General features: G+C 48.8%; 8 protein-coding genes across 8 annotated transcripts; 7 read left to right on the top strand and 1 right to left on the bottom strand.

The window, feature by feature from the left end:
- Positions 1-80: 80 nt before the first annotated feature.
- On the top strand, positions 81-245 carry DEU56DRAFT_727160 (uncharacterized protein; the record flags this gene model as incomplete). Its single annotated transcript, XM_041347967.1, has 1 exon — positions 81-245. One exon carries the CDS (start codon positions 81-83, stop codon positions 243-245), a length of 165 nt encoding a protein of 54 aa, XP_041213723.1.
- A 1,194-nt stretch (positions 246-1,439) lies between these two features.
- DEU56DRAFT_474835 (uncharacterized protein) lies at positions 1,440-3,591 on the top strand. The gene is made up of 5 exons (XM_041346403.1): positions 1,440-2,252; positions 2,314-2,532; positions 2,584-2,992; positions 3,042-3,069; positions 3,132-3,591. Exons 1-5 carry the CDS (start codon positions 1,877-1,879, stop codon positions 3,135-3,137), a joined length of 1,038 nt encoding a protein of 345 aa, XP_041213722.1. The 5' UTR covers positions 1,440-1,876; the 3' UTR covers positions 3,138-3,591.
- Positions 3,592-4,933: 1,342 nt separating this feature from the next.
- DEU56DRAFT_474686 (uncharacterized protein) lies at positions 4,934-6,910 on the top strand. The gene is made up of 5 exons (XM_041346402.1): positions 4,934-5,551; positions 5,601-5,899; positions 5,956-6,081; positions 6,137-6,207; positions 6,272-6,910. Exons 1-5 carry the CDS (start codon positions 5,176-5,178, stop codon positions 6,561-6,563), a joined length of 1,164 nt encoding a protein of 387 aa, XP_041213721.1. The 5' UTR covers positions 4,934-5,175; the 3' UTR covers positions 6,564-6,910.
- Positions 6,911-7,061: 151 nt separating this feature from the next.
- DEU56DRAFT_773945 (mitochondrial carrier domain-containing protein) lies at positions 7,062-8,507 on the top strand. The gene is made up of 6 exons (XM_041351595.1): positions 7,062-7,258; positions 7,312-7,380; positions 7,430-7,628; positions 7,678-7,899; positions 7,955-8,110; positions 8,165-8,507. The coding sequence occupies exons 1-6, from the start codon at positions 7,178-7,180 to the stop codon at positions 8,392-8,394; spliced, it is 957 nt and encodes a 318-aa protein (XP_041213720.1). The 5' UTR covers positions 7,062-7,177; the 3' UTR covers positions 8,395-8,507.
- A 305-nt stretch (positions 8,508-8,812) lies between these two features.
- On the top strand, positions 8,813-10,286 carry DEU56DRAFT_773937 (serine hydrolase FSH). Its single transcript, XM_041351594.1, has 9 exons — positions 8,813-8,947; positions 9,020-9,053; positions 9,105-9,147; positions 9,203-9,426; positions 9,480-9,496; positions 9,550-9,586; positions 9,650-9,711; positions 9,760-9,944; positions 9,996-10,286. Exons 1-9 carry the CDS (start codon positions 8,913-8,915, stop codon positions 10,115-10,117), a joined length of 759 nt encoding a protein of 252 aa, XP_041213719.1. The 5' UTR covers positions 8,813-8,912; the 3' UTR covers positions 10,118-10,286.
- A 969-nt stretch (positions 10,287-11,255) lies between these two features.
- DEU56DRAFT_751847 (uncharacterized protein) lies at positions 11,256-11,696 on the bottom strand (the record flags this gene model as incomplete). The annotated part of the gene is made up of 2 exons (XM_041349590.1): positions 11,256-11,615; positions 11,676-11,696. The coding sequence occupies 2 exons, from the start codon at positions 11,694-11,696 to the stop codon at positions 11,256-11,258; spliced, it is 381 nt and encodes a 126-aa protein (XP_041213718.1).
- A 1,949-nt stretch (positions 11,697-13,645) lies between these two features.
- Positions 13,646-17,491, top strand: DEU56DRAFT_907685 (uncharacterized protein; the record flags this gene model as incomplete). Its single annotated transcript, XM_041356930.1, has 14 exons — positions 13,646-13,795; positions 13,857-13,983; positions 14,040-14,219; positions 14,278-14,675; positions 14,727-14,945; positions 15,004-15,183; positions 15,242-15,438; positions 15,489-15,693; positions 15,746-15,906; positions 15,982-16,078; positions 16,136-16,315; positions 16,387-16,593; positions 16,661-16,990; positions 17,048-17,491. 14 exons carry the CDS (start codon positions 13,646-13,648, stop codon positions 17,489-17,491), a joined length of 3,075 nt encoding a protein of 1,024 aa, XP_041213717.1.
- Positions 17,492-18,182: 691 nt separating this feature from the next.
- On the top strand, positions 18,183-22,089 carry DEU56DRAFT_955177 (uncharacterized protein; the record flags this gene model as incomplete). Its single annotated transcript, XM_041359222.1, has 12 exons — positions 18,183-18,591; positions 18,669-18,944; positions 18,995-19,077; positions 19,134-19,147; positions 19,200-19,404; positions 19,452-19,820; positions 19,873-20,115; positions 20,164-20,292; positions 20,343-20,858; positions 21,259-21,724; positions 21,781-21,971; positions 22,042-22,089. The coding sequence occupies 12 exons, from the start codon at positions 18,183-18,185 to the stop codon at positions 22,087-22,089; spliced, it is 2,949 nt and encodes a 982-aa protein (XP_041213716.1).
- Positions 22,090-23,317: the final 1,228 nt, after the last annotated feature.

Raw genomic sequence — 23,317 nt, 5'->3', positions numbered from 1 at the left:
TTTACATAACACTCATCAAAACAAACAGTACTGGCATTTTCGCTTCCACGCTCTCGAACTTTATCGTTGCAGTCCACAGGATGGGCAAGATGATGATAACAGATGTCCTGCACCGCACTTTCGTCAGTGGACTGGCTGCACTAAGCGTGTATGGGTTATTCATGGGCTATGCTGTGCACCGCGAAACACTAGCCAAAGGGAGAGGTGAGATGATGTATACCACCAATTTCGCCCAAAGTTTCTGACGCAATTTGTGCAGAGGTGAGAACACTTCAGTACTGGCTGATGAGCATAAGGCAACTGACATTGACTATCGTAGTTTATGGCATTGAAAGAAGCTGAAGCAAAGCAGCGCGAGCAAACCAATGCAAGCTTCCACATTTTACAAATGATCTTGTCCTTTTTCTGACGCTTCTCACAGGCTGAGGAGGAAGCGAAGGAACTTGCGCTGGCAGAGGCTGCCCAGGCTGTTTTCCGCAAAGGGTCGTGACACGGCTGCTGCCCTTCTGCTACATCTTTTTGGGCCATTCGAGGGTCATCATCGTGGCAGTTTCCTGCATCTGCACGGCATAGATGCGGTGTAATTCACCTCGGGCTCGCCTCGCGTAACGTTCTTATATTACGATTAACAAGCTATTCATGCCCATCGCTTCATTGCCTCGTGGATTGACTCACAAGGTCATGTTCCTTCAGCTTTAATTGCCCAAGGAGAGACTGTGACTGAGCCCGACTTGTATAGCAGCTCAGCCGAGGATGTGCCGGATGAATAAGCGCGGATGTTTTGTTTCGACGTTTCCTGCAGACATGCGCTTCATCGACGCTCCATACGAATTATTGTTGGCATCTAACGATAGCTCCAGGGCGCTTTCAAAGCATGATCAATCAGCCCTTTTGACACAATTTCTTAACCTACAACTGCAAGAATGCAACCAAGGTGATGTACAAGAGCAACCCGTCAAAACTCGATGCTACCAGCACGCTGAGACTGTTTTGATCACATAAACGGGCGCGTAGTACCATGTTTGGACTTCCATAAACGTTTTCTGACGCGGCGCAAGACGGATTTCCTGGATCAAACCGTCAAACACACAACACCCTTTCTGTCAGTCACATCGTCAGGATGCGCTGGAGAGTCGCAGCAACACATAGCAGACGCCTACATCACGGTCCATGTCGCTTGACTGTCAGAGACTATTACTGGCATCAGGTGGACGGTACGCTTTCCCAAAAACATTGCGCAAAAGTAGCAGGGATGTTTGTAAGCGATTCAGTGAGCTCAACTGAGTTGGTCCTGAGTCAATATATATTTATCTGACTCCAGTACATTGTCCCTCCATATATGATACGAGAAAGACACCTCACGAACGGTGCGGCGCCAGATTCATGCTCAATGCGGGTTTACATTCCTACTACTCTCTGATCGTGTGTCAATCGTTGGTATATAATGCTGCTCCTCTTCCTTGATGGCCGGGCAGCATGCTACTTGCCCTCGCAATGTCTACAGCTTCTTACGAGCTGCGAGGTCGTCGGCGTCGGCGTCTATGGTACATCAGAAGATCAGCAACAGATGACTCTTGATGCTCCACTACAACTGTGCCACTCGAAGATGGGTCGGGAACGTGTAGAGACTGCATGCAGTGTCATAGGCGGCGAGTCGATCGTCGATCGTGTTGATATGACTGTATTGTATGTGTCTTTCGGTCGCGCAGCAAATTGCAATGCTACTGATGCACGATACTTCCCTTGCGCTTGTCATGCTGCAAACACCAGGAAAGCTTGCTGTCAGGGCCTCATTGATGCCCGCCAGCAGGTTAAATACCCATAGTGAGCAGGACATACAAACCGCAATATCTCCACCCCAAAGTGACATCCAATAATGCGCTTACTTCTATGCATGATCCTCTACCTCGTTGGAGTGGTCCAAGCCGCACCTACTACCAATGCAACTACTACCAGCGAGTATTTTGAAACACCATCATTCACGAATAGAACCCTGTGGAACATCATTTCGAGCTCCGTTCTCACTCTTTTCGCATGTATATATAGCGCTATCCATCCAAATATCCCGAGTCCTAAGGACAGCCCATTTCGTATCCTACGGAGGCGACTTGGCACCATGATAGTGGCACTAATTGCTCCTGAACTGGTCGTAGTGTGGGCTATGCGCCAGTGGATCAGCGCTCGTAATGTTACGAAACAGTTCAAGGAATCAGGGTGTTTCAATGTTCCTCGGCCGCAGAATCAATCTGAAAGTAAGTCGTGCTTTCTGAGACTGGACATGTTCTTCGGACAACTCACCATGCACGTCCTTAGATCATGAGTTGGCTGAAGTGCCTGCGGAGCAAGTTGCTGCTTCTGAAGATCATGATAGAGCCCGGCTTCTCGATGCGCCTTCTGAAGGAACCGTCTGTACTGGTGTTTCTTCGGCAGTTCATATTACTCCAGTGTCCGCTTCAAGATATGGGGGAACTCGTCTTCTTGCGAAGCCAGTCAAAAAGTTATTTCAAGCTTACTTTTCAGTTCAATCCGAAGGTAAGCTGCGTTCGCGCTCTTCCAAACGTTTTGACTGATGTGGATCCTTAGATTACGCGTGGACTCAGACCCACAGCTTCTTTGTGCTGATGGGCGGCTTTATGCTTTATGTAGATGGGGAACCCTACAGTACACTACTGCCTGACGAGGTTCTCAACATGATACGTAAAGGGTTTATTGATGCCCCTACCCTAACGGCAAAGCAGATCTGCGACAAGAGCAAAGGCAATGTGATATCGAAAGGATTGATCATCCTTCAGGTAGCCTGGTTCATCCTGCAGCTCATCACCCGCGCGATTTATCACCTCGAAACCACCCAGCTGGAAACAGGGACGCTCGCCTTTGCGGTTCTCAATTTCCTGACCTATGCTCTGTGGTGGAATAAGCCTCTCGATGTGCAGTGTCCATATCCGGTGTTTTGGAAGTCGACCGAGTCAAAACCAAAGAGGGACACTAGTGTGTATGTCTGCGTCTAGATCGATTATGCCGTTATTTATTGTCTACCTCAGTGACTACTATGATGATAATGGAGAGGATGTGATTACCACGATCATCACCTTCAGACCATTTATGGAACTGACGAGCCTCGTCGTTTTCAGGCATAGGCTCCGAGTTCCTACATTTGATGGCAGCCTTGAAGTACGTGGATGGGACAAGTGGATACTTATATTTGCCGGGATTCTGATGGTCCAACTTCGACTGTTGGATTAACGAAGGCGATCTAACGCGAAGGCTCAGTAGGTTGGGCTGAGTCCGAGCTTTTAGCTCGGGCTGGACGCTGAAGGATTGATCCGCTTACCCTAATGCTGGTGAGCTCCGACCGCGGCTGACTTCAGCGGCCAAACCCAACCGAGCGAGCTAGCTCATGCGTGGGATGTGTGATTGCTTGCTAGGCCGCCCAGGTGCTGCGCTCTGGAGTTCGAACCACACTTTTTACAATCTGCCGCAAAACTGCTCAATACTAATGTTATGATTCGGAGTGTGTTGTCCGACGGTCCGAGGCCGATACAGACAGATTGGCCTGACATGCAAATTTAAGTGAAAAAAACAAACATACTTTTTGTTCAACTCACTCCGAGGCCACCTAAGGTGACACCTTCGGGACCTGAACTTGTACCAGCTGACGTCTCCGCATTCGAAATGCTACATCACGCATCTCCTCGACTTACCGAAGCAGCAAAACTTTTCCGCAAGCGAGTAGTAAATCAGACGGTCTTGCAAGGGGATCATGATGAGGGGGAGGAGGAATACTAGTATTTCCGTGTTTCCCTAGCTGCGCTACATGATCCTAGCTACTCCAACACGCAAAAAACGCGTTTTTGAAAAATTTTATAACCTGGGTTGGAATCCGGACAAATTTTGCGCTCATGGGTAACCTAGGACGGGATCTGGACAAAATTGGACAAAATCCATCCGGACAAGTTGGGGCCTCCGCCAACCCGGGTTCCAAAGGCATTATCAGGGGTCCTCCCGAGACTCACCTACTCTGTATAGGGAAAAGACTTGGCAAGAATGTCGCCAACGAAACAGATGCTGCGATTCAGAGGTGGGGGTACACCGTGGGTTGGATTTCCAAGTGAGTGGAACATAAAAGGGACTCGAGTGGAGCGCGCACATGGAGTCGACGCGAATTGGTTCCGCGGGATCAAGCGCTTCGTCGTCCTTACATGTGGTAGATGTAAAGACATTCTATCACCTATGTTGGACTTAGTGCCGTACGCGGAGTCCTGCCCCTGATAAGAATGTTGTTGCAGCTCTCCCGTCGATTGGATTTTATCTGGGCGGTGTCTTTGGTAGTACTTGCCAGCCTGCTGCTGCCAGACACTTTATGCTAGAAAGTAAGTAGTTGCCCAGTAGCGAATTGGCTTGACATTGACAAGGCTTTTATTTCAAGCAAGGCGTTTAGCTGTTTACGGTCATGGGCGCCTATGAAGGCATGCACCTGCCTGCCTTTTCATGTGCTTTTGTTCTTCGGCGAGGCGAATGCACATGGAAGCTCCCATGAAATTCGGAGGTCGAGTCGTGCGCGTGAACTACAGTTTTCGAAATGAATTTACCAGCAACTCGGAGGAAACCCGACTCCCACGGAGTGTGGAGGAGGGTTTTTGCGAGTAGCAAACACGTACATTCCCCTTCCTATCAGATAACAGAAATTATGCAAGTACTGCGAGGATAAGCATCTTCGTCGTCGCGGGGCTCCCTGTCAACTCCAATACATTATTTTCGGAGTCATTCTATATCAGACAAGAACGTGAAGTGCGTTCTGAGGTGACTGCGGTTGTCGTTAGGGTGGTGGTAGTGATAAGCAATTGCCTATAGAGTACTTACATAACAACCAAGGCTTCTTCAAATTCTATTTTAAGTGCACAAACCCTGATTTCGGGCACCGGATCAGTGAGCAGCGGCAACTGGCCTGGAACTTCGGTAGGTACGACTGCAACAGTCTTTTTCTTCGTTCCATCGTTTTCGTCTTCGTCTTACTAGAAAAGCGCCTCAAGACGCTGATCTCCACTCTTTTGTGATCGTCGCTCCTTTAAATTTTCTTGGCCTGCCTTCTAGCTCAGGCCTCTCCATTAAGACATTTGTCTTGAATTATAATTAGTCTTTCTTTAAACTGTCACTGTTGGCCTAAGCAGGAGACCCATGGTGGTTTCAACGCGCTGCAAATGTCGCCAACTACTCGTATCATTCCTAGCCTTCGCCGTTCTCGCAAGCAGCTTGCTACAGGGAGCTATGGCACAAACCACGTATTCTACGGCTACTCAGCAACTTCAACGTCTCCAAGATCCCAATGTCATTATCACCGACACCAACGGGACAGTTGTGGTTTACAGCCCACTCACTGGGAATGAAATTCCTCAAGGACTCGCAACCGATGGCAGCGGTAGTGGATTCTCATTGCCTGCTGTCTTGTGGATTGCATTCTCGTTCACGGTTGGCGTTCCGTTCATGCTGGCCGGCTTTCGGGGCTGGCGCCTCACCACCGCTACAGCCATAGGCCTATCTGTTGTTGTTACATGTAAGTAGCGACCACCAATTCATGCATAAATTTACTAACTCGTCTACAGCGTGGTCTGTTTTTGTTAATACGTTAGACAATGTTGGTATTTCGGACATCACCTTGACAGTTCTAGTTCTGGTACTTTTTTGTTTGGGCTTTCTCTTCGGGCTTTTGGAAGTGGGTCGCATGGCAGGGGTCCTGCAGTTAGGCATACAGGGTGGCCTCGCCATCGGGATACGGATAGTTTTACTACGCAAGCTTCTGTTGATACCCGACCCTGCTGCCTTCTTCGTCAATTGGCTACTCATTGCATTCTGCGCTCTTGCGAGTGCAATTCTTGTCATTTGGAAACAGCGAGCTGGACTGGTGAGAGTTAATTTTATCCCTGATGGTTTTCCTGCATCCTGACTAAATAAAAATAGCTTTTGGGATCGGCATCCGTCGGGACTTTCTTTTGCGCCCTGGGAACTGACTTGGCTGTTAATCAGCAATCTGGCATGAGTCGGGGCCTCAGATATTTGATTGACAGAAATAGGTATCACATCGTGGTGTGTACTCACCTTGGATTCATTCGAAAAGGACCACGATTTAACCAGATTGCAGGACACTACGAATAATGGGTACTTTCCGCCCACGAGCACATTGGTTATGATCGCCCTCTCCATTGCATTGACGTATGTCATCAGTTTCCTATGTCTTTCACTGTAAGTCTGACATATTGGCACGGGACATGAACAGACCTGCATTCGCATACGCCCAGCACAAGCTGTTTAAAGGCCCTTTCTGCATAGTTCACGATGATGACCTCGAGTCCCTTCACGCACCAAACGAGTTTCCAGCTGACGAAGAACCTAAAATATCAGGCGAGGAAACACCACGGACTAGTCCGCCAAATACGCCACTGCCTACGACCCCTGTGTTGGCTTTGTCACATTTGACGCCTTTGCTAAAAGATGACGGCCGCCCGGCGCCTATTGCCACAGAGAAAGTGCGACCGAACGAAGGCAATACACTCGCGGACGACAGTTAACGCGGATAATAGAGCACGCGGCATTTGGCCTCGGGTCTTATACCCCAGCAATTACCTAAATACCTTAGTAGTCGCATTTCTTTTCATCGCATCTCGCCTTCTTGTGGTTCTCCATCGGAAACCTTGGCATCCATTATGCATCTGCTTCACATTCGGATCCACAATAGACTCTCGTTTGTTTTCAAGGAACTGCCATATCATTCATCTGATTCTGCAACCCGTTGGGTGCCTGTGTGTCGGGTTGGACTCCGATTCAGTTATGTGCCGGTGGTGCCGCCCAGGATTGTAACTACGTGTGCGCATACCGTTGTCCGGTTCAACGCGTTGAGCGGATAAAGAGCGGGGCAGGCATAGAGTGAATGCACCTTGTGACTCTCGTGGGCTCATCGATGATTCAAGGACAGCATGAGCTTCGAAGTGCTAGGGTCGGTGCTAACGCGGGAAGGTCCGGAAATGGTAAGCCAAAAATCAAATATTCACATGTTAAATCCGCCCAAGTCATACATTTCATCGGCTGTATGTGAGGGGGGCCCTCATTCTACTTTGCCCAGCTTTTCATCCGTTGGTATCTAATACCCCAACCAACCCTTCAGACGCCCGGACGCACTAGAATCATGTCAAGGAATGGAGACAAGAAGCCGGTAGGCTTCGCTACGCATATTACGGCTGGAGGCATCGCGGGCGCGATGGAGGCGGTAAGTACACATGTTCGATGTCGTGCACTCCATGTATCAACCAAGGCCCACAGCTCTGTTGCCAACCGCTCGACACCATAAAGGTGCGGATGCAACTCTCCAAATCCGGGATGGCCCCTGGGGTATGTCACGAACAATGTCGTGCGGCGGTCGTCAACTAACCCCCGCCAGACCAAACCACGAGGGTTTGTGGCGACAGGTCTAATGATCGTCAGACGCGAGACGCCATTGGCATTATACAAGGGCCTCGGCGCTGTCCTATCTGGAATAGTCCCAAAGATGGCCATTCGATTTGCTAGCTTTGAAACTTACAAGGAATGGTTAGCGGATAAATCGACAGGAAATACCAGGGTGGGGAATATCTTCATCGGTATATCATTCAATGTTATTGCGGAGTGGAAATTGACTTCTCGGCTTAGCTGGGCTCGCCGCTGGGACGACCGAGGCGGTCGCAGTCGTCTGTCCGATGGAAGTGGTGAAGATCCGTCTGCAGGCGCAACAACACTCGCTTGCTGATCCACTGGAAGCTCCGAGATATCGTAATGCAGGTCATGCGGTCTACACGATTATACGCGAAGAAGGTTTCTCGGCCCTCTATAGAGGAGTATCGCTCACTGCTTTGCGACAAGCTACTAATCAAGGCCAGTTTTCCGAGATCTTCCATTGATACAAGACTTATGGACAAGGTGGATATAGGCGCGAATTTCACTGCGTATCAGGAACTTAAGAAATTGGCGCACACATACCAGCCGGATTTGAAGGACTTACCTTCATACCAACACATGATCATTGGACTTATATCAGGTGCCATGGGACCCTTTTCGAACGCCCCGATAGACACGATCAAAACTCGTAAGTGCATCTCACAGGGATTGCCTGCAACCAAGTAATCCATGACATCGATAGGATTGCAAAAGGCCACGTATGAACCAGGAACCTCGGCGTTCCAGCGAATTGCTGCGATCGCAAAGGAAATGTGGAAGCAGGAAGGCGTCCGGTCGTTCTACAAGGGGATTACGCCTCGGGTTTTGCGAGTGGCTCCTGGACAGGCGATTGTGTTCGCCGTGTATGAGAAAGTGAGAGGGATCATTGAGACGATGAAAGTTTCACCGTCGCAAGATCGGTATTCGGAGTGATTTAAGAAGAGCCAGTATATCCGGGGGGGAATTTATTGTAGATACAGAGGGTTTCAAGGGCGTACATCGGTGTTCTGGCAAATGAAGGGTGTGTGAGTTATGACTTGGTTTGGTTTATGGTTAGCAGACGGAAACGACCCTGAACGGCCCGACCCATATTCGGGTCACCGTCAAGACAGTGTGAAGTCCAGGTTTGAAATCAAAATCTGTCTTAGTGCTTAGAGAAAATGGGCGACAACCTGTTCTGCTCAGTATTACGGTGCATTCTGTTGGCCTGTTCTGCCCACGAGCCTTGCACACTGTGGACGACGAACCGTGATGTCACTGGCAGCACGGCCCGAAAAATTTGTGTCACGTGAGCCAATCGTGGTAAGCACACTGGCAGTAGTACTTACTAATTAGTACACACACCTGAGCCCGAACGTTCGAGTTACAGGTAAGCCTGTATATAACGTAGAAGGGACGACTGTCATCATACAGGTCTGATTAGGGGAGACTAGAGGCGAGCAGAGACCGTGATGGCTGCTCCAAAGAAGGTGCTGATGCTGCATGGGCAAGTACCAGTTTATTCAAATAATTCACGAATCACCAGCAGCATGCATGGGTGACTGATCCACTTCCTCAGACACTCGCAGAATGCTAGTATATTCAGTAAACGCGTAAGTTCCGTTTGGGCACCCTATATTCTTTTACAGGCTGATTCCTCGCAGCTTGGGGCCTTGAGGAAATCGATGGGAAAAGGAATTGAAATGGGTACGCTTGGAATCCATGCAACTATTCCGCTGTACAGCTTATCAGACGTATATAGTATTCGTGGACGGACCAATCGTCCTACTTCCTGTTGATCTCGACGGCACCTCGTCTACAGCTTCATTGGCAGCTCTCGGAGCTTCAGAGGCGGACGTGAAATCCTCTGATCCTTTGACCGCACCTCGAGCGTGGTGGAAATCCAACCCAGAGAAAACTGTTGCCCACGGGTTAGAAGAGTCTTTACTCATTCTCAGAGATATTCTTCAGCGTGACCGGTATGATGTGAGCATGTCCGGCGCACATCATCACATTGAGCTGAGGTAAACTGGTCGTAGGGTGTGTTTGGTTTCAGGTAATCCTTTACTGGCCTTCTTGAACGTCGTTTGGCTTATCGGAAAATCAAAGTCAAGGAGCAGCTATGGCTGCTCTGCTTGCCGCCCTCGTACGCACATCCGCAATTTATTTGGGCCAGTATGACTCATGATGAGGCATTTTACTTCTTTAGCTAGAGCGGCCTCATCTATATCCTCCTTTTCTCATCGACGGAGAGGCTCCTCACCCACCTTTGTGCGCAATTTCCTACCAAAGAGATACAAGTACTGACCCTTGACATAGCAAATTCTGTGTAGCCGTCTCAGGCTTCAAGGCACCCGGGTCTCTCAGTGCAGACATTTTTGGGACATCGTATTCCACACCCACCCTGCACATTCTCGGTCGAAACGATGTCATCGTTATTGAGGAGCGGTCAAAGGCTCTGCTTGATCTGTCACAGGACAAGAGATTGAAGGAGCATGATGGCGGTCAGCTGATTACGCCATGCTCTGTGACTCGTTTTCTGACACCCTAGATAGGCCATTTCGTGCCCTCGAAGGCGAACTGGAGAGAGTTCTTCCGCAATTACTTGGCTGATCCTCTTAACGCCGCTCCTTCCCCGGAACCGAGAACTACTTCTCAGCCTTCCTCCGAAGATTGATACGCCAGCGTCTCAAACAATACCTCAAACTGTAATAGAGCTATGTGATAGAAATTTTATACCTCATCAGGCGCAAATAACAGGCTTTCGAGAGTAGGTGAGGTCATCGCAAACCCAATAAGGTGAACGAGCTTTGTCAGTGAATCATCTAACCAGACTCAGCTCTTTCAAAGTTTCAATTCTGGTTTGCCTAGGTATATTAATACAGATTCCAGGCAGAGAGTCAGTCATTCCTTCGATGACCTGGCAATATCCGAGCTTTCTGATTGCCGTTGTCCGGCTTGTCAAACGCGTTGATTGACGTGTTACGTGTCTTAGACGCGTGTACTTCAAGTTCTACTACCCTGTAGCCAGTCATCCGTGTGGCGCCTACCTCTCACAAGTCATAAGGCCGAATTTACACGTGTTGCCTTTAATTTATACGCACGCATCGTGCGCAATTCATATCCCTTACAAGCCACATCGGCAATACCAAACTGTCATACCCGAGTCGTGTCCCCAGATCGCTCTCAGCGAATTCTACGCGAGCAGGCAAACACATCCCAAACGCGCTCTCTAAAACCGTTCCTATTACCTGATGCGCAGGCATTAATCGCACCGGATAATATTGTTGTTGGTTTGATTCCTGCTTTCGTGACTGAGGTCCCTTGTGATTCAGAGGACGTTGCATTGCAATTTGTAGACCGGTCACCGAGGTCCATCTATCCTACGCCAGCCTGCTTCCCACCTGCGAGTGACACGGTACACCACCATCGCCTCATGTGTCTACAGCCTCGCACAAGATGTCTCAAAAGGAGATTATGCTGATCAGGACTACGCAGTTGGTTTGTTAGCATAATGCGAGGCGCGTCATGGTGTGTTGGGGTCAAACACTGTGATGCTAAGGGAGTGGGGGGTGGGGAAAAGAAAGAGCTCGAATAGAATTGTCTACGAGCGTAGTGGGGGAGCAGAAACAAGAGACGCTGTCAGCGTCTTCCGCTCGCCTAAAGACAATACTCTAATCCTGCGCTCGTGCCTCGCTACGTAATAGAGAACACGAAGCTATGGTACCCTGAAATCAGAAAGGAAAGATTGGCGAATGGAAGCGCGATTCTAAGAAGTATAGCTAAAATTGTCCACGAAAGGAAAGTATTCGCTACTAGGATGTATGTGATTGGAGATGAGTGTTTCGTGTCGATTGGCGCGAGAAGGACGCGCCGCACTGGCCGCACCGGTGTTTTACCCGCAAGTGGACCTCCTTGACATGTCGAATTATGCTCTCCTTTTTCATGGGGTCTCTGCCGCAATCATCCCATGCGCAAGACACGACGGATTTTGCCGGCCCCTTTACTCCGTGCGTCCGCAGGTGTATCCGAAGGTCAGATAGATTAATATTTGCGCCGCAATGGTTTCCGGAGCCGTCGTCCCACAAGCAGACGGTGTTCCCAACATTAGCGGGTGTGAATGCAGGTGTGGGCGCAGGCGCGGGTGCGGGTGTGGTAGGAGTGCTGTAAGTGGCCTATGGAATGCGGTACTATCATTAGTGACAGACAGATGACCAGCATGATAGTCAGCTCACACTGACAGGGAGGACAGACATGTTCTCGCGCTCGTGGTAGCAGAGAGAATCGATTATGCTGATGAGAGGACTTTGGCAACCAGAGCTTGTGACTACATACTTGATACGCCAAGAGTCTGAGCTTTATATGCAGCAAGACCTTCCAACAAGGCCATGCACAAGCTAGTGTACCCACCAATGTGGAGCCGGTTGCTTGTGTCCTCGAGTAGCTCGAATCAAGGTGATTTTGATGTGATTGAGGGAGGGGTAGCCCAATGAGCGTACAAAAGATCATGCGTGGCTCTGGCACGCCTTGAGGTATCGGGACAGGGACATGAGAATTCATTTCGCTACGCCATTTGGTGAACGTAAGATGTTTGAAAGGTACCGATATAAACCTGCGCCTTGTGTCTCGAACGAGTGTTGAGTCTCGTTCTGCTATAAGTTGGTTAAGGTTCAGTTATCATCGAACATGGCGGGCGGCAGTAGATAGAAGCACAATAACCTGCAGGTATAATTCCGCACAGCATATGCCTGGGCCCGGGGAAACAGTTTTCATTTGGGTTTCGCGCTCGCGATACTCATGAACCTTTTCCTGCACTGAATATGACAATGTTACGTGTGGAACATGTTGGACTTACTACGTGTCTGGGACCTGCGGAACTTCTAGAAATACGCACTTACTGATCTGGGTGTGACCCTGTCGATTGTTCTGACCCTGTGGATAGAACAATCGATAGGGTCACACCCGGATCAGTAAGTGCGTATTTCTACAGTACAGTGACATTCCCATCCATCGGCTCCGAGGAGTGAGAAATGCGGGTCCCCGAACGACTCGGAAGAAGAAGAGGAAGAAGTTTGAATCCAGGATTTGGCAGAGGGAAGCAGTACTGGTGAAAATGAATGCCGAACGCCTGCGAAAGTGCCAGGTAGTGATCAATGGTGGGCAGGGAAAAAGAGGAATGATGGGGTGGGAGAGATATCGACTGCGAGGATTCTGGCGCTAGATTTTGTCGTGGACGCGCCCGACAATCCGCGGGTATTAGTATAATAGTACTTACGTTCACGACGGCGATGTCATGATACAGTTGTCGTTTCGCTAGCAGTAAAGATTTCTAGGATCAGCGCTTTCCCTGAATATTGAGTGGGGCCCTGTGGGGGACACTCTTTTTCCTGCAGGTAATCTTGCCATCACATTGTTATCTCGTGCATCGTTCAAAACAACACTGTCACCTGCCGGTGCTGCCGCAGCGGAGATTTTAAATTAAACTCAGACACCGCTTGTGGTACTTAATACGTCGCATGGGCACCCTGGATGTTCCTATGACGCGCATTTTTTTATGTGCAAACTCTATTTGCCCCCACAGACTGGCTCTCGGCGACCACATTAATGCTTCTGCATTATTTTATTTAATACTATCGGTTCAATGGTTCGGACAGTCACACAATGTAACACAATAGTAACACAATACCAGCATCCGCCGAACACAAGCTCCGCTCGGCATCCAGTACATAGCCTGAGTATTATAGCTGACGAGTGTTTAAAACACCGCTACGGCAGACTCGGCTTGGTGACAAGCAGACTTTGTCACACCTGAACAAGGATCTGGTTGAACAGAATATGATTTGAAGCAGAGTTGAGTGAGATATTGCAAAGAGTAACATACTCGTCATGTGTAGAAGCATTAATCACCTGAGTCCCCCGAACACTGATGATCTGAGTCGATTGCAAGGAGAATGTCGGAAATCTCCAGGGGTGCCTTGCAAGTGATCCATATTGGGACATTATTTAGGTGCCTGACAACTATATTGCATCCGTATTCCCAGGGGGTGTGACTTATTTTAAGGTCCTTGCAAGTAATCACCTCGTCAGTGTCGTCACTTACAAGGACTATAGTATATTTTTGGCACTTCCAAGTTGCTTCCAAGCGGGCACACATCAATGATTCAAACTGAGTTCGGAAGTTGCCGGTAGGGATTTGGATCTGAATATGATAACATTTGATGATTCAAATCTGACTTGTTATCGTCGCCTCTCTACTCAGTATTGCCTCCTCCCACGTCTTCGGGCCTTTCTGTCTCATATTCTCCCTGTAATATTCCTGTATGGCGCCGAACAGAAGCGCAAATGGGGGACGCAAGTATGTATTACCCTCAACGTCTGAATCCAACAACCAGATTCACTGTCAATACTGCAACAAGCCGTACTCGTCCCGTGGCATACGGTCTCACGAACAAAGCTGTTTGAGGAAACGAGAGAAGAAGAAGGATGACGATGACTTTGCAGCGCTCGCAGCGCAGGCGGTGGAGGAGCAAATCAGAAAGAAAGGTATGTTGTGAATTATCCTCATATTGACGAGCAGACTAATATCACACAATCATCAGAGGCACGTCGAAAGAGAAAGCGCCTTCTCAAGGGACAAACTAATACTAGTTCACATGTCGTGTCAGACCCACTCCAGGATCACACAGAGAATGTGCCCGATGACTTTATCGCAGGCCCGTCGTTTGAAACGGGATCAGATATGGTTGATGCAATGAGTGTTGGTGGAGACTCACGACAGCGTATGTATTTTGACTATTCATGATGCGTTTATACTCATTCAATGTTTTCGCAATTCAGGTGCAGATTCAGATTCCAGCATGGCATCTCACGGTCCCACACCACCTACTCTGTCCTCGCTTGCAGCGGTACCTTCAGTTCACTCTGATCTTGATACATTCAAGACGGAGTATCATCCACATTCTGGCCGCGCAACCTCTATAGAGACTTTCTCTGCATTTGGACGCAAGCAAGACCAACAACCGCCCATGGTCGACGAAGAACCCTGGCAGCCATTCAGCTGTCGTGCAGACTTCGAGTTTGCAGAACTTGCACACAATGCCGCCCTGAACACGGACCACATGGATGAGCTGTTGCGGCTCATCTGGAGAATCGCTGACGGTCAAGCAAAACTCACGTTCAAGTCCCACCGTGATGTTTCTTCTGCCTGGGACAGGGCGGCTGGTCAGATGACACCTGTAAGAGGAGAACATCACGTTTCCCTTTTGTAGCTACCAATATTTTTACAGTTCAAAAAACATACTATCACTGTCCGGCATAAACGGGAGGACCTCCCATTTGATGTATATACACGCCCATTGTGGGACTGGGCCTTGGACTTATTACAGGACCCATTACTGGCGCCGCACTTCGTTTGGGATGCACAGCGGTTATATAAACACGACGGGACACATTTCGAGCGTTTCTTTCATGAACCTTGGACTGCGGATCGTTGGTGGAACGTCCAAGTATGACTTATTTTTTTGTACTGTCGTTCAAAACCCTTACTTTCATTTTGTATTATAGTCGTCTTTACCTGAAAATGGAGTCCCATTTGCATTCATATTGTACGCAGATAAGACACACCTTTCCTCCGCGGGCACGGTCAAAGCTTACCCGGTCTTCGCTCGATGTGGGAACTTACCCATTCACATCCGAAATACTGACGGGCTTGGTGGTGGGCGGATGGTTGGTTGGCTGCCGATAGTACGTATTTATTAAATCTAACTGAAAGTCTCATTGCTTCTGTGACTCTTTTGCATAGGTTCCCGAAGATTCTGAAGAAGACGGCAAACTGACGTACGTGAACCTCAAACGAATTGTATGGCACGAGGGGTTTCTCAAGCTACTCGAGACCATAATACTCTACGCCCAGACAGGGTATGCATATCTCTGTTATGATGGTATCGTTAGGTGGTTGTATGCCTTCATTTTGCTCTTATCTGCTGACTATGAAGAACAGTACGTTGTCTACTAATTCTCTCGACAATTTTCTGATCGGTCAATACTAGATGTGTCATGGCGCTGATACGGGGGACGAATTGTCACTGCCCCTGTCCTATATGCCTTGTCCCATCGGATAAGCTCTATGACAATGCCTCTACTTACCCAATCCGATCGCCCGAAGATGCACAGGCTTGCGTAGAACTGTGGAATAGGGACAAAAAGGCTGGAGAAGAGGCATTAAAAAACGGGGCCTGCGGCCAGTTATGGTTAGTGCCCATTATATCCTATAAGTGTTGATTGAATCTGACTTTTTTCCTTATAGAATGTCTTCTGGCGGATCCCAAATTCCAACCCTCACGAAACGATTTCGCAGGACCACCTCCACGTGTATCATATAGGGGAATGGGGGAAACATCTATTTGGCGAGCTCAAACGACATGCAGCAGCTCTGGGACGCAACGCGGAGAAGAAGATTGACGACCAGTGAGTTGATTTATCTAATACGCTCGCTATCTGAATCAGACTAATTATGAATAAACGCTCTTTAATTGCCCACAGGTTTGCTGCCTTCACACGCTGGCGCAATTTGAATCATTTTGATCGAGTTACTAACATTACCTACAGTGACGGTAACAAACTTCGGGACATTTCCAAGGTATGTCAATGGCACATTGATCGAACAGTTCAAACTACTCACATTTAATTCGAATAGCAAATCTTATATACTGCCCAGAATGTACTGACGCGCACAGATGACGAAGCTGGCTATGCGCTTCTACGGTGCATAGCCAGCTACCTCCATATCGACATGTACGTGTCACTCGACGTGCACACAACAAGCACAATCGAAGCAGGAAAAGCTGAGGTTCTGAAGTTTCAGACGCATTTAGAGGTATGCTATGTTGATTCTGCTTCACGTCAATGTAGTATACTGACAATAGTATTTATTCAAACATGATATAGGAGTACATGGCAATTATCGATGAGACCGATCCAGATGTGACGAAGAATTGGAACTTTCCGAAGATGCACGCCTCAAAGCACATCTTCGATGACATCGTCGCGAAAGGTGCCGCCCGCAACTTCAGTACTCGACCGAACAAGAAGCAGCACGGACTGATCAAGCGTTGGTATCTACGGCAGACCAATCGTAAGGATATTGCTAGTCAGGTATGTCATCGCCAACTCTGGAAGAAGTTTGCTTCCTGTCAATAACTTCAACTTTGCATATATATAGATACTTGAACTCGATCATAAGAGCTTCGTTGCGGAATTCATTCGCAGCCGTATTGTGTTTCTTGATGAGGAACGACATAAACTCACACTCTCACGGGAAGAACTCGAAGCAGAGGACGACGACGACGAGCCATTTGAAGCTCACCTGCATATTGGTTCACCCCTTAGGAATCTTACCAGCCTAGCGCAAGTGGAGGAGGACAACAGGTCAAATCGCGCCTTTGACCAGTTCAGGAAGAAGCTTGCGACATTTCTGAATCACTTCCTGCCCTCCCACCACATACCATTACCGGACGGAATAAGGTGGTTGAAACTTTCACCGCAAGACCAGGTGAGTTTCCTTCACTCTGAAGTGTTTATTGAATCTCTGACACTTTTCAAAAAAAAGGTTCATGAACATCGCTACCTCAAAGTCCAATATGAATCTACTACTACCTGGAAGTTGGCCACTGACTATCTGCGATGCAGTCCAAGTTTTCATGGCCACGAGCGTCGCGACTGTGCTCTCATCCGCACCCAGGACAAGGACGGCAACGATAGAAATATCTTTGTAAAGTTATTGTTCGTGTTCAAGCATACTGTCGGCGAGCGCACCTTAGATCTCGCTTTGGTTCTTCCCATGGATGCTTCACCACGTCGGCGCCTCCTAGATCGAGACCTGCGACTAACTCGTCTACGTGCACGGCCCGCAGCTTCGTCTGAATTTATCACTCTTCACTCAATTATTCGCGGGGCTTTACTTGTCCCAGATTTCGACAACCATGGGGATTATTTTCTTGTCGACTACGTGGATACTGACATGTTTCTTCGTGTCCAAAGGAACCTTATTTAGCTAATCATTCCCTCCTCCAGCACGGGATGAAGACATTCTCATGTGCAGGTATTTTACCACCCTTGTCCTCCTCCACTTCCTGCAATTCACAGCCCAATCATACCAGCTTGACCTTCTTCCTTTCGGAATGCCCTGAGAGTTCCTCATACTCGTCTGTCACTTTCGTTGCAGCTCAAGTCCTTCTCCAGCAATCGAACGCGCATTTTCTCACCACCCGGGGATCTTCAGGTTACCATCTCTGCCGTCTGCTTCGTGCTTGCATCGAAGGTCATCTGCGACGACACTTACTCAAACAAATCCTGGAGGATTGGATACAGGCTACTTGCTTGTCCAGACCCCATACTCAAGTAAGCACCCTTGTTTCATTGCATATGCCCTGGTTGTGCGCCTGGCTCATAACACACCTATTTGCTTGTCCAGGGCACCCTCCATCCTCATACGACTCCCAAGTGAAGCTCCCGCATTTCATCGCATATGGTACCCCTTCTCCGCACTTTCGCTGCTCCCACCACTCCCAAGTCAAGCTCCCACATTTCATCGCATATGACACCCTGGACCCTTCTCACTTTCGCTGCTCCCACCACTCTCAAGTCAAGCTCCCGCATTTCATCGCATATGACACCCCCCCAGACTTCTCTGCACTTTCGCTGCTCCCACCACTCCCAAGTCAAGCTCCCGCATTTCATCGCATATGATACCCCTTCTCCGCACTTTCGCTACTCCCACCACTCCCAAGTCAAGCTCCCGCATTTCATCGCATATGACACCCTGGACCCTTCTCACTTTCGCTGCTCCCACCACTCTCAAGTCAAGCTCCCGCATTTCATCGCATATGACACCCCCCCAGACTTCTCTGCACTTTCGCTGCTCCCACCACTCCCAAGTCAAGCTCCCGCATTTCATCGCATATGATACCCCTTCTCCGCACTTTCGCTACTCCCACCACTCCCAAGTCAAGCTCCCGCATTTCATCGCATATGACACCCTGGACCCTTCTCACTTTCGCTGCTCCCACCACTCCCAAGTCAAGCTCCTGCATTTCATTGCATATGACACCCCTTCCCTGCACTCCGCACTTTCACTGCTCCCACCACTCTCAAGTCAAGCTCCCGCATTTCATCGCATATGACACCCCCCTAGACTTCTCCGCACTTTCGCTGCTCCCACCACTCCCAAGTCAAGCTCCCGCATTTCATCGCATATGATACCCCTTCTCCGCACTTTCGCTACTCCCACCACTCCCAAGTCAAGCTCCCGCATTTCATCGCATATGACACCCCTTATACTTCTCTGCACTTTCGCTGCTCCCACCACTCCCAAGTCAAGCTCCCGCATTTCATCGCATACCCCTTCCCCCCATTGAACGCACCCTTTCTCACCACTCGGGGATCTTTGGGTCACTATTTCTTCGCATCCGCTGTCATGCTCGCGTCCAAGGTTATTTACATCAAAGGTACGTACTCTACACATCTCCCATTTTCATTATTCTCTTCTACTGCTCAGGGATCTTGGAAGCACGAGGTCGGCTGTTCATTAATTTCACTTCCAAGTGGATACACGATGGTTATATTATGTTTCTGATAAGGGTACGTGTTATCCTTCCACCTTATTACATCCACAGGGTCTGACGCTACCCGAACAGCGCCGATTTAAAGCGTGCGCAACTGATCACGATGTCTCCAGCTTGCTCTTTGCTACATTCTCTGAGTCCAAACACCATGCCTCAGCAAGCCCAAGGCGAAGACTTCACTCAAGATATTGAGAACGTAGATAGCAGCCCTAGCGCTGACTCGGGAGATTCTGACAGTGACCAGTCCAATGACGATTCAGATTTACTGCGTGTTCGTGCTGCAATTGCAGCACCTCCTGTCAATGCGTCAGCTGAAGATCTTCGTAAGGCAAGTCTTTATTTTGTGAACGAATTGAACGACAGTAGCTGATCAATCATCTCTAATACTAGGCACTCGAAATTGCGCAAAGGCTACTTCTAGACATGCGAGGAAAGTACCGGGAGAGTCTGAAGAAGAACTCTCTCCTCGAGGCCACTCTTTCAAAAGGTCGGAAGACAAAACTTACCAACAAGGACCTTGCACTCGCCGCCAAGGAAGATACCATCAAGAACTATGGACGCAAGTTTTCTGTAACGCACTGCCTCTGGGTCGAGACCACCATTTTCCCCTTGCGTGCGCCACCCCCCAACATAGACCTCACAAGCAAAGAGCGGTGGCTCTCTCCAATATCAGTACAGGACGGTGTCAAAGCCGAACTCTTTCTTTTCGTTCTGCCAGCGGACCACAGCATGATGGCACATAGAAACTTCGGTTCCCATGTAAGTACATCAGTGTACGAATCGACCTTGCTCCTGCTGATTGTCTTTCCAGTTTGTCAAAGGGATCAATAGTGTTCGTGCTGAGATGGTCTCAGACGTTAAGTCGTGCGCAGCCGCGATTTTTGGTCTCGACGCAAAGTTCTTCATACGAGGGTATGCACGGGATTCAGAGCCTGCATGTCGCGCCTTGCTCCTTAACCCTCAAGGTGCATACACGAAGTTTGCGCCGGTGCTATTTCCTCGTCCAGACCATATGTCCCGAGACGACTTTCTGAAAACGTCAAAGCTCGTTTATGTAGGCTCCTATCCCTTCTAACTCGCACATTCTCAATTTTCTCAATAGATCCTCAAAGTATCACTTTTCGGCCGATCCTCACTGGCTGCCAATGCGCCTCCAACACCCAAAACGAAAGCGAAGATATGGGAACTACGTACCATCACTCCAGGTCTCATCGCGGCAGCGGCGATTGTTGTAAGTTTGTCAAATTTACACCGCAGAGCACTTACTAAACTAAGTTACAGGCTATATTTATTCTTTCCGGCGACAAAGAGCTAGTCGAGATAGGCGAAAAATCCCGAATCGCATACAAGGAGTACCACAACTACTATCGTCAATCCTTGATGACCGGCGGTGCCTGGGCAGCTAGCATCTACTCGTTCTTCAACAATTCCCTTTTCACTACTTCTCCCTCTGCAGCTACTCTCCTCAGCTCAGACTTAGGGGACGAGAGAGGTCCGCACGATACATGGGAACAGGATTTTGAGCGCGCGATGGAAATGGGGGGTGATCTCACTGCCCCACCTTCAACTGTCAGTATATCTGCGGCTATGCAAGGTCTTGATGTGTCAGAGGACCGCGAGCTACCACCTACAGATGCACTCCATGAAGGCTCACAGCCACCTGTGGGAATGCATATTGACGAGCCTAATATTAGTGCTCTCGTTCAAAAGCCCAAACCCAAACCCAAGCCAAGGCGCAAAACTAAGGCTGGTGCTGGTGCTGAGGATTTGTCGGGTGCTGCTGACGAGGATCTGACAGTACGAAGGTCTGGCCGATCGAAGAGATAGCTGATTTCTGTTTCGTTTACCCGTCGATCACGCATACTATGATTACAGTTTCGATGTACCCTAGTAGTATATTCACGATTCACTCTATTTTACATCATTTGACCGGACATTTGTCCAACAAATCATCGCATTGTCAATGCTCTCTGAATCATTTAAATTATTAATAGTACAACAACAACAGCAACAAACATATTATATAATTGATTATTAATACTAGTACATTGACTTGGAATGTTTTTGAACCACTCTCATTCACTTATAATACATTCCGACTACCATGTTCCAATGAATTCCCGTCGCCGCTATCACTCTGCAATCTTCTCAACAGAATGGTGCATTGCCCCCAATGCCCTCGACATCACAACCTTAGACTATTCCACCTGCGCAGCCGACGAATTTCCCTGAAGCAACATGTATCGGTGGAAGCGCTGGCAGCCGCGAGCTGTGGTATGTCTGCCCCATTTCCCTCCGTCTGACCCATCTGAATCCAACCCCCCTGCAGGAATTCGGTATCAACATTATCGGTGAAGACAACAAGACCATCATCCACCACAAAGTCGCTGCCCGCGTCATGTGTGTATTCACAGATGAAGACGCACATCTTGCTGCCCACGTAGAGGCCATCCCAACATCCGCCTCTCTTCCTCCCAACATCCGCCTCTCTTCCTCCCAACATCCGCCTCTCTTCCTCCCAACATCCGCCTCTATTCCTCCCAGCATCCGCCTCTCTTCCTCCCAACATCTAGGCGAACTCCAGAAGAGCCGTGACACTGGCGCAGAACTGCACTCCCTGAGTTCTTCAATGAATGACATTCACAACACGCTCGGTGCCAGTGGTCTGTCCCCGCCACTCTCTTTATTCCTACATACTGACTATCCCCCTTCCCCATAGCCCCAAAACCTACCACACTTCCCCCAATTGCTCCCTCCCATGCATTCACAACAAGCCTCGACCACCTCTGCACCCACACCCGCATCTGCCGCGCCCGCAAACCCAGAACCCCTGCACCTCCCCCAGAGCACCCTGGCCTTTCTCCTTCGAGCTCGAGCCATGCTGACTCAAGTCGTTGCCCACTCTTCGCAGTATGTGAGTGTCTTGATCCTCCTTTGAGCTCGAGCTATGCTGATCCATGTCGTTGCCCACTCTTCGCAGGATGTGAATGTCTTGATCCTCCTTCGAGCTGCGCTCAGAGCTACATGAGACCCAAACCAGCCTCGCAAGCCACATCGACAAGGTCCGCGCCCAGCTCCGTTTCGTTCGGGTATCGAGTCTATAACATTGCATGGTGTTTGTTTTCCTCTCGGCACTCGTTTTGTTGCTTTTCGGGGTCGTTTAGCTCTCGCGGGATGTTTTTACTACTTCGGTCTAATGTAGCTATTGTCGCGCAATCGCAGCTAGGCTCCTTGATTGCGTCAAGGAGCCGTTTTTCGCTATACTACCCTCTGTGCACGCTCAGTGATCCAACGAAGTTTGATTAGAGTAGCGATTATATTATGTATTTGGATAGTATTGCAATTAAAAAAATTTGATTTCAAGCACACGCAATGATTTTAAGGCCTTGGAAGGACATGTGACTGATATGTGACTTGCAATGACATTCCAAGGGTAATATCTTTAAAATTCTGCTCGTAAATTGGAATGGTCTTGGGACCGCCTTGGAAGTCCCCTGGTGATGCTTTCAAGCGGCTTCCAAAATTTTCGGGTTGCCTTCCAAGCGAGTTGTAATGCCGCCGGCAAATTGAGGGCTTCCAATTCATTTTAAGGGCCGCCAACCAAAAATAGAAATTTCCGACAAACTTCGAAGAAATTCAGGATATGGGAGTGGAAAGCAGTACTAGCTAGTGAAAATGAATGCCGAACGCCTGCGAAAGCGCCAGATAGTGATCAAGGGTGGGCAGGGAAAAAAGGAATGATGGGGAGATCTAGATGTCGACTGCGAGCGCGATTATGGTGCTGGATCTTGTCGCGGAGCCCGCACGACGGCAATATGCACTTGTCATATTTCGTTTCGCTACATAAGAGGACAAAATATGAGAGTAGGATCTGCGCTTTCCCAAATCTAGAATGATATACCCTCTCTGAATCACCCGGGGGACACGGACACGAGCTCGATCCAGGACTCAGTACTCATCAGTGGACAATTGATAAGTCCGGCGGCTACTTCCAGGAAAGCATCGCCTCCTCCCGGCACCACAACTTGAATATTGATTACAGTGTGTTGCATATGAGATTGCAGTGCGTGTTTTTCAAAAACTCGGCCTCGCCACCTTTACCGGCACTTGTATTCCTAACTAAGTCAAGGGATGTGACATGTCACTCTAGCCACGGTGAAACTTAAAGTAGCAAGGCTGAGTTTTTGAAAAACACGCACTGCAATCTCATATGCAACACACTGTAATCATGCTAACCAACAGCCTTGGGTGCTTCG

Source organism: Suillus clintonianus (genome assembly GCF_016758775.1).
Source record: "Suillus clintonianus strain FC179 chromosome Unknown DEU56scaffold_6, whole genome shotgun sequence".
In the NCBI taxonomy this organism is placed as follows: domain Eukaryota; kingdom Fungi; phylum Basidiomycota; class Agaricomycetes; order Boletales; family Suillaceae; genus Suillus; species Suillus clintonianus.
The sequence above is the reverse complement of the archived record's forward strand: the minus strand, read 5'-3'. Positions and strand labels throughout refer to the sequence as shown.

Coding starts and splice junctions, on each gene's coding strand:
- DEU56DRAFT_474835 (XM_041346403.1), top strand. CDS start 1,877: ATGCGCTTACTTCTATGCATGATCCTCTACCTCGTTGGAGTGGTCCAA. Junction 2,253..2,313: donor GCCGCAGAATCAATCTGAAA/GTAAGTCGTGCT, acceptor GCACGTCCTTAG/ATCATGAGTTGGCTGAAGTG. Junction 2,993..3,041: donor CCAAAGAGGGACACTAGTGT/GTATGTCTGCGT, acceptor TGTCTACCTCAG/TGACTACTATGATGATAATG.
- DEU56DRAFT_474686 (XM_041346402.1), top strand. CDS start 5,176: ATGGTGGTTTCAACGCGCTGCAAATGTCGCCAACTACTCGTATCATTC. Junction 6,082..6,136: donor GAAATAGGTATCACATCGTG/GTGTGTACTCAC, acceptor ACCAGATTGCAG/GACACTACGAATAATGGGTA. Junction 6,208..6,271: donor GCCCTCTCCATTGCATTGAC/GTATGTCATCAG, acceptor GGACATGAACAG/ACCTGCATTCGCATACGCCC.
- DEU56DRAFT_773945 (XM_041351595.1), top strand. CDS start 7,178: ATGTCAAGGAATGGAGACAAGAAGCCGGTAGGCTTCGCTACGCATATT. Junction 7,259..7,311: donor TCGCGGGCGCGATGGAGGCG/GTAAGTACACAT, acceptor CAAGGCCCACAG/CTCTGTTGCCAACCGCTCGA. Junction 7,900..7,954: donor GCGACAAGCTACTAATCAAG/GCCAGTTTTCCG, acceptor AGGTGGATATAG/GCGCGAATTTCACTGCGTAT.
- DEU56DRAFT_773937 (XM_041351594.1), top strand. CDS start 8,913: ATGGCTGCTCCAAAGAAGGTGCTGATGCTGCATGG. Junction 9,054..9,104: donor CTAGTATATTCAGTAAACGC/GTAAGTTCCGTT, acceptor GATTCCTCGCAG/CTTGGGGCCTTGAGGAAATC. Junction 9,945..9,995: donor ATTGAAGGAGCATGATGGCG/GTCAGCTGATTA, acceptor CACCCTAGATAG/GCCATTTCGTGCCCTCGAAG.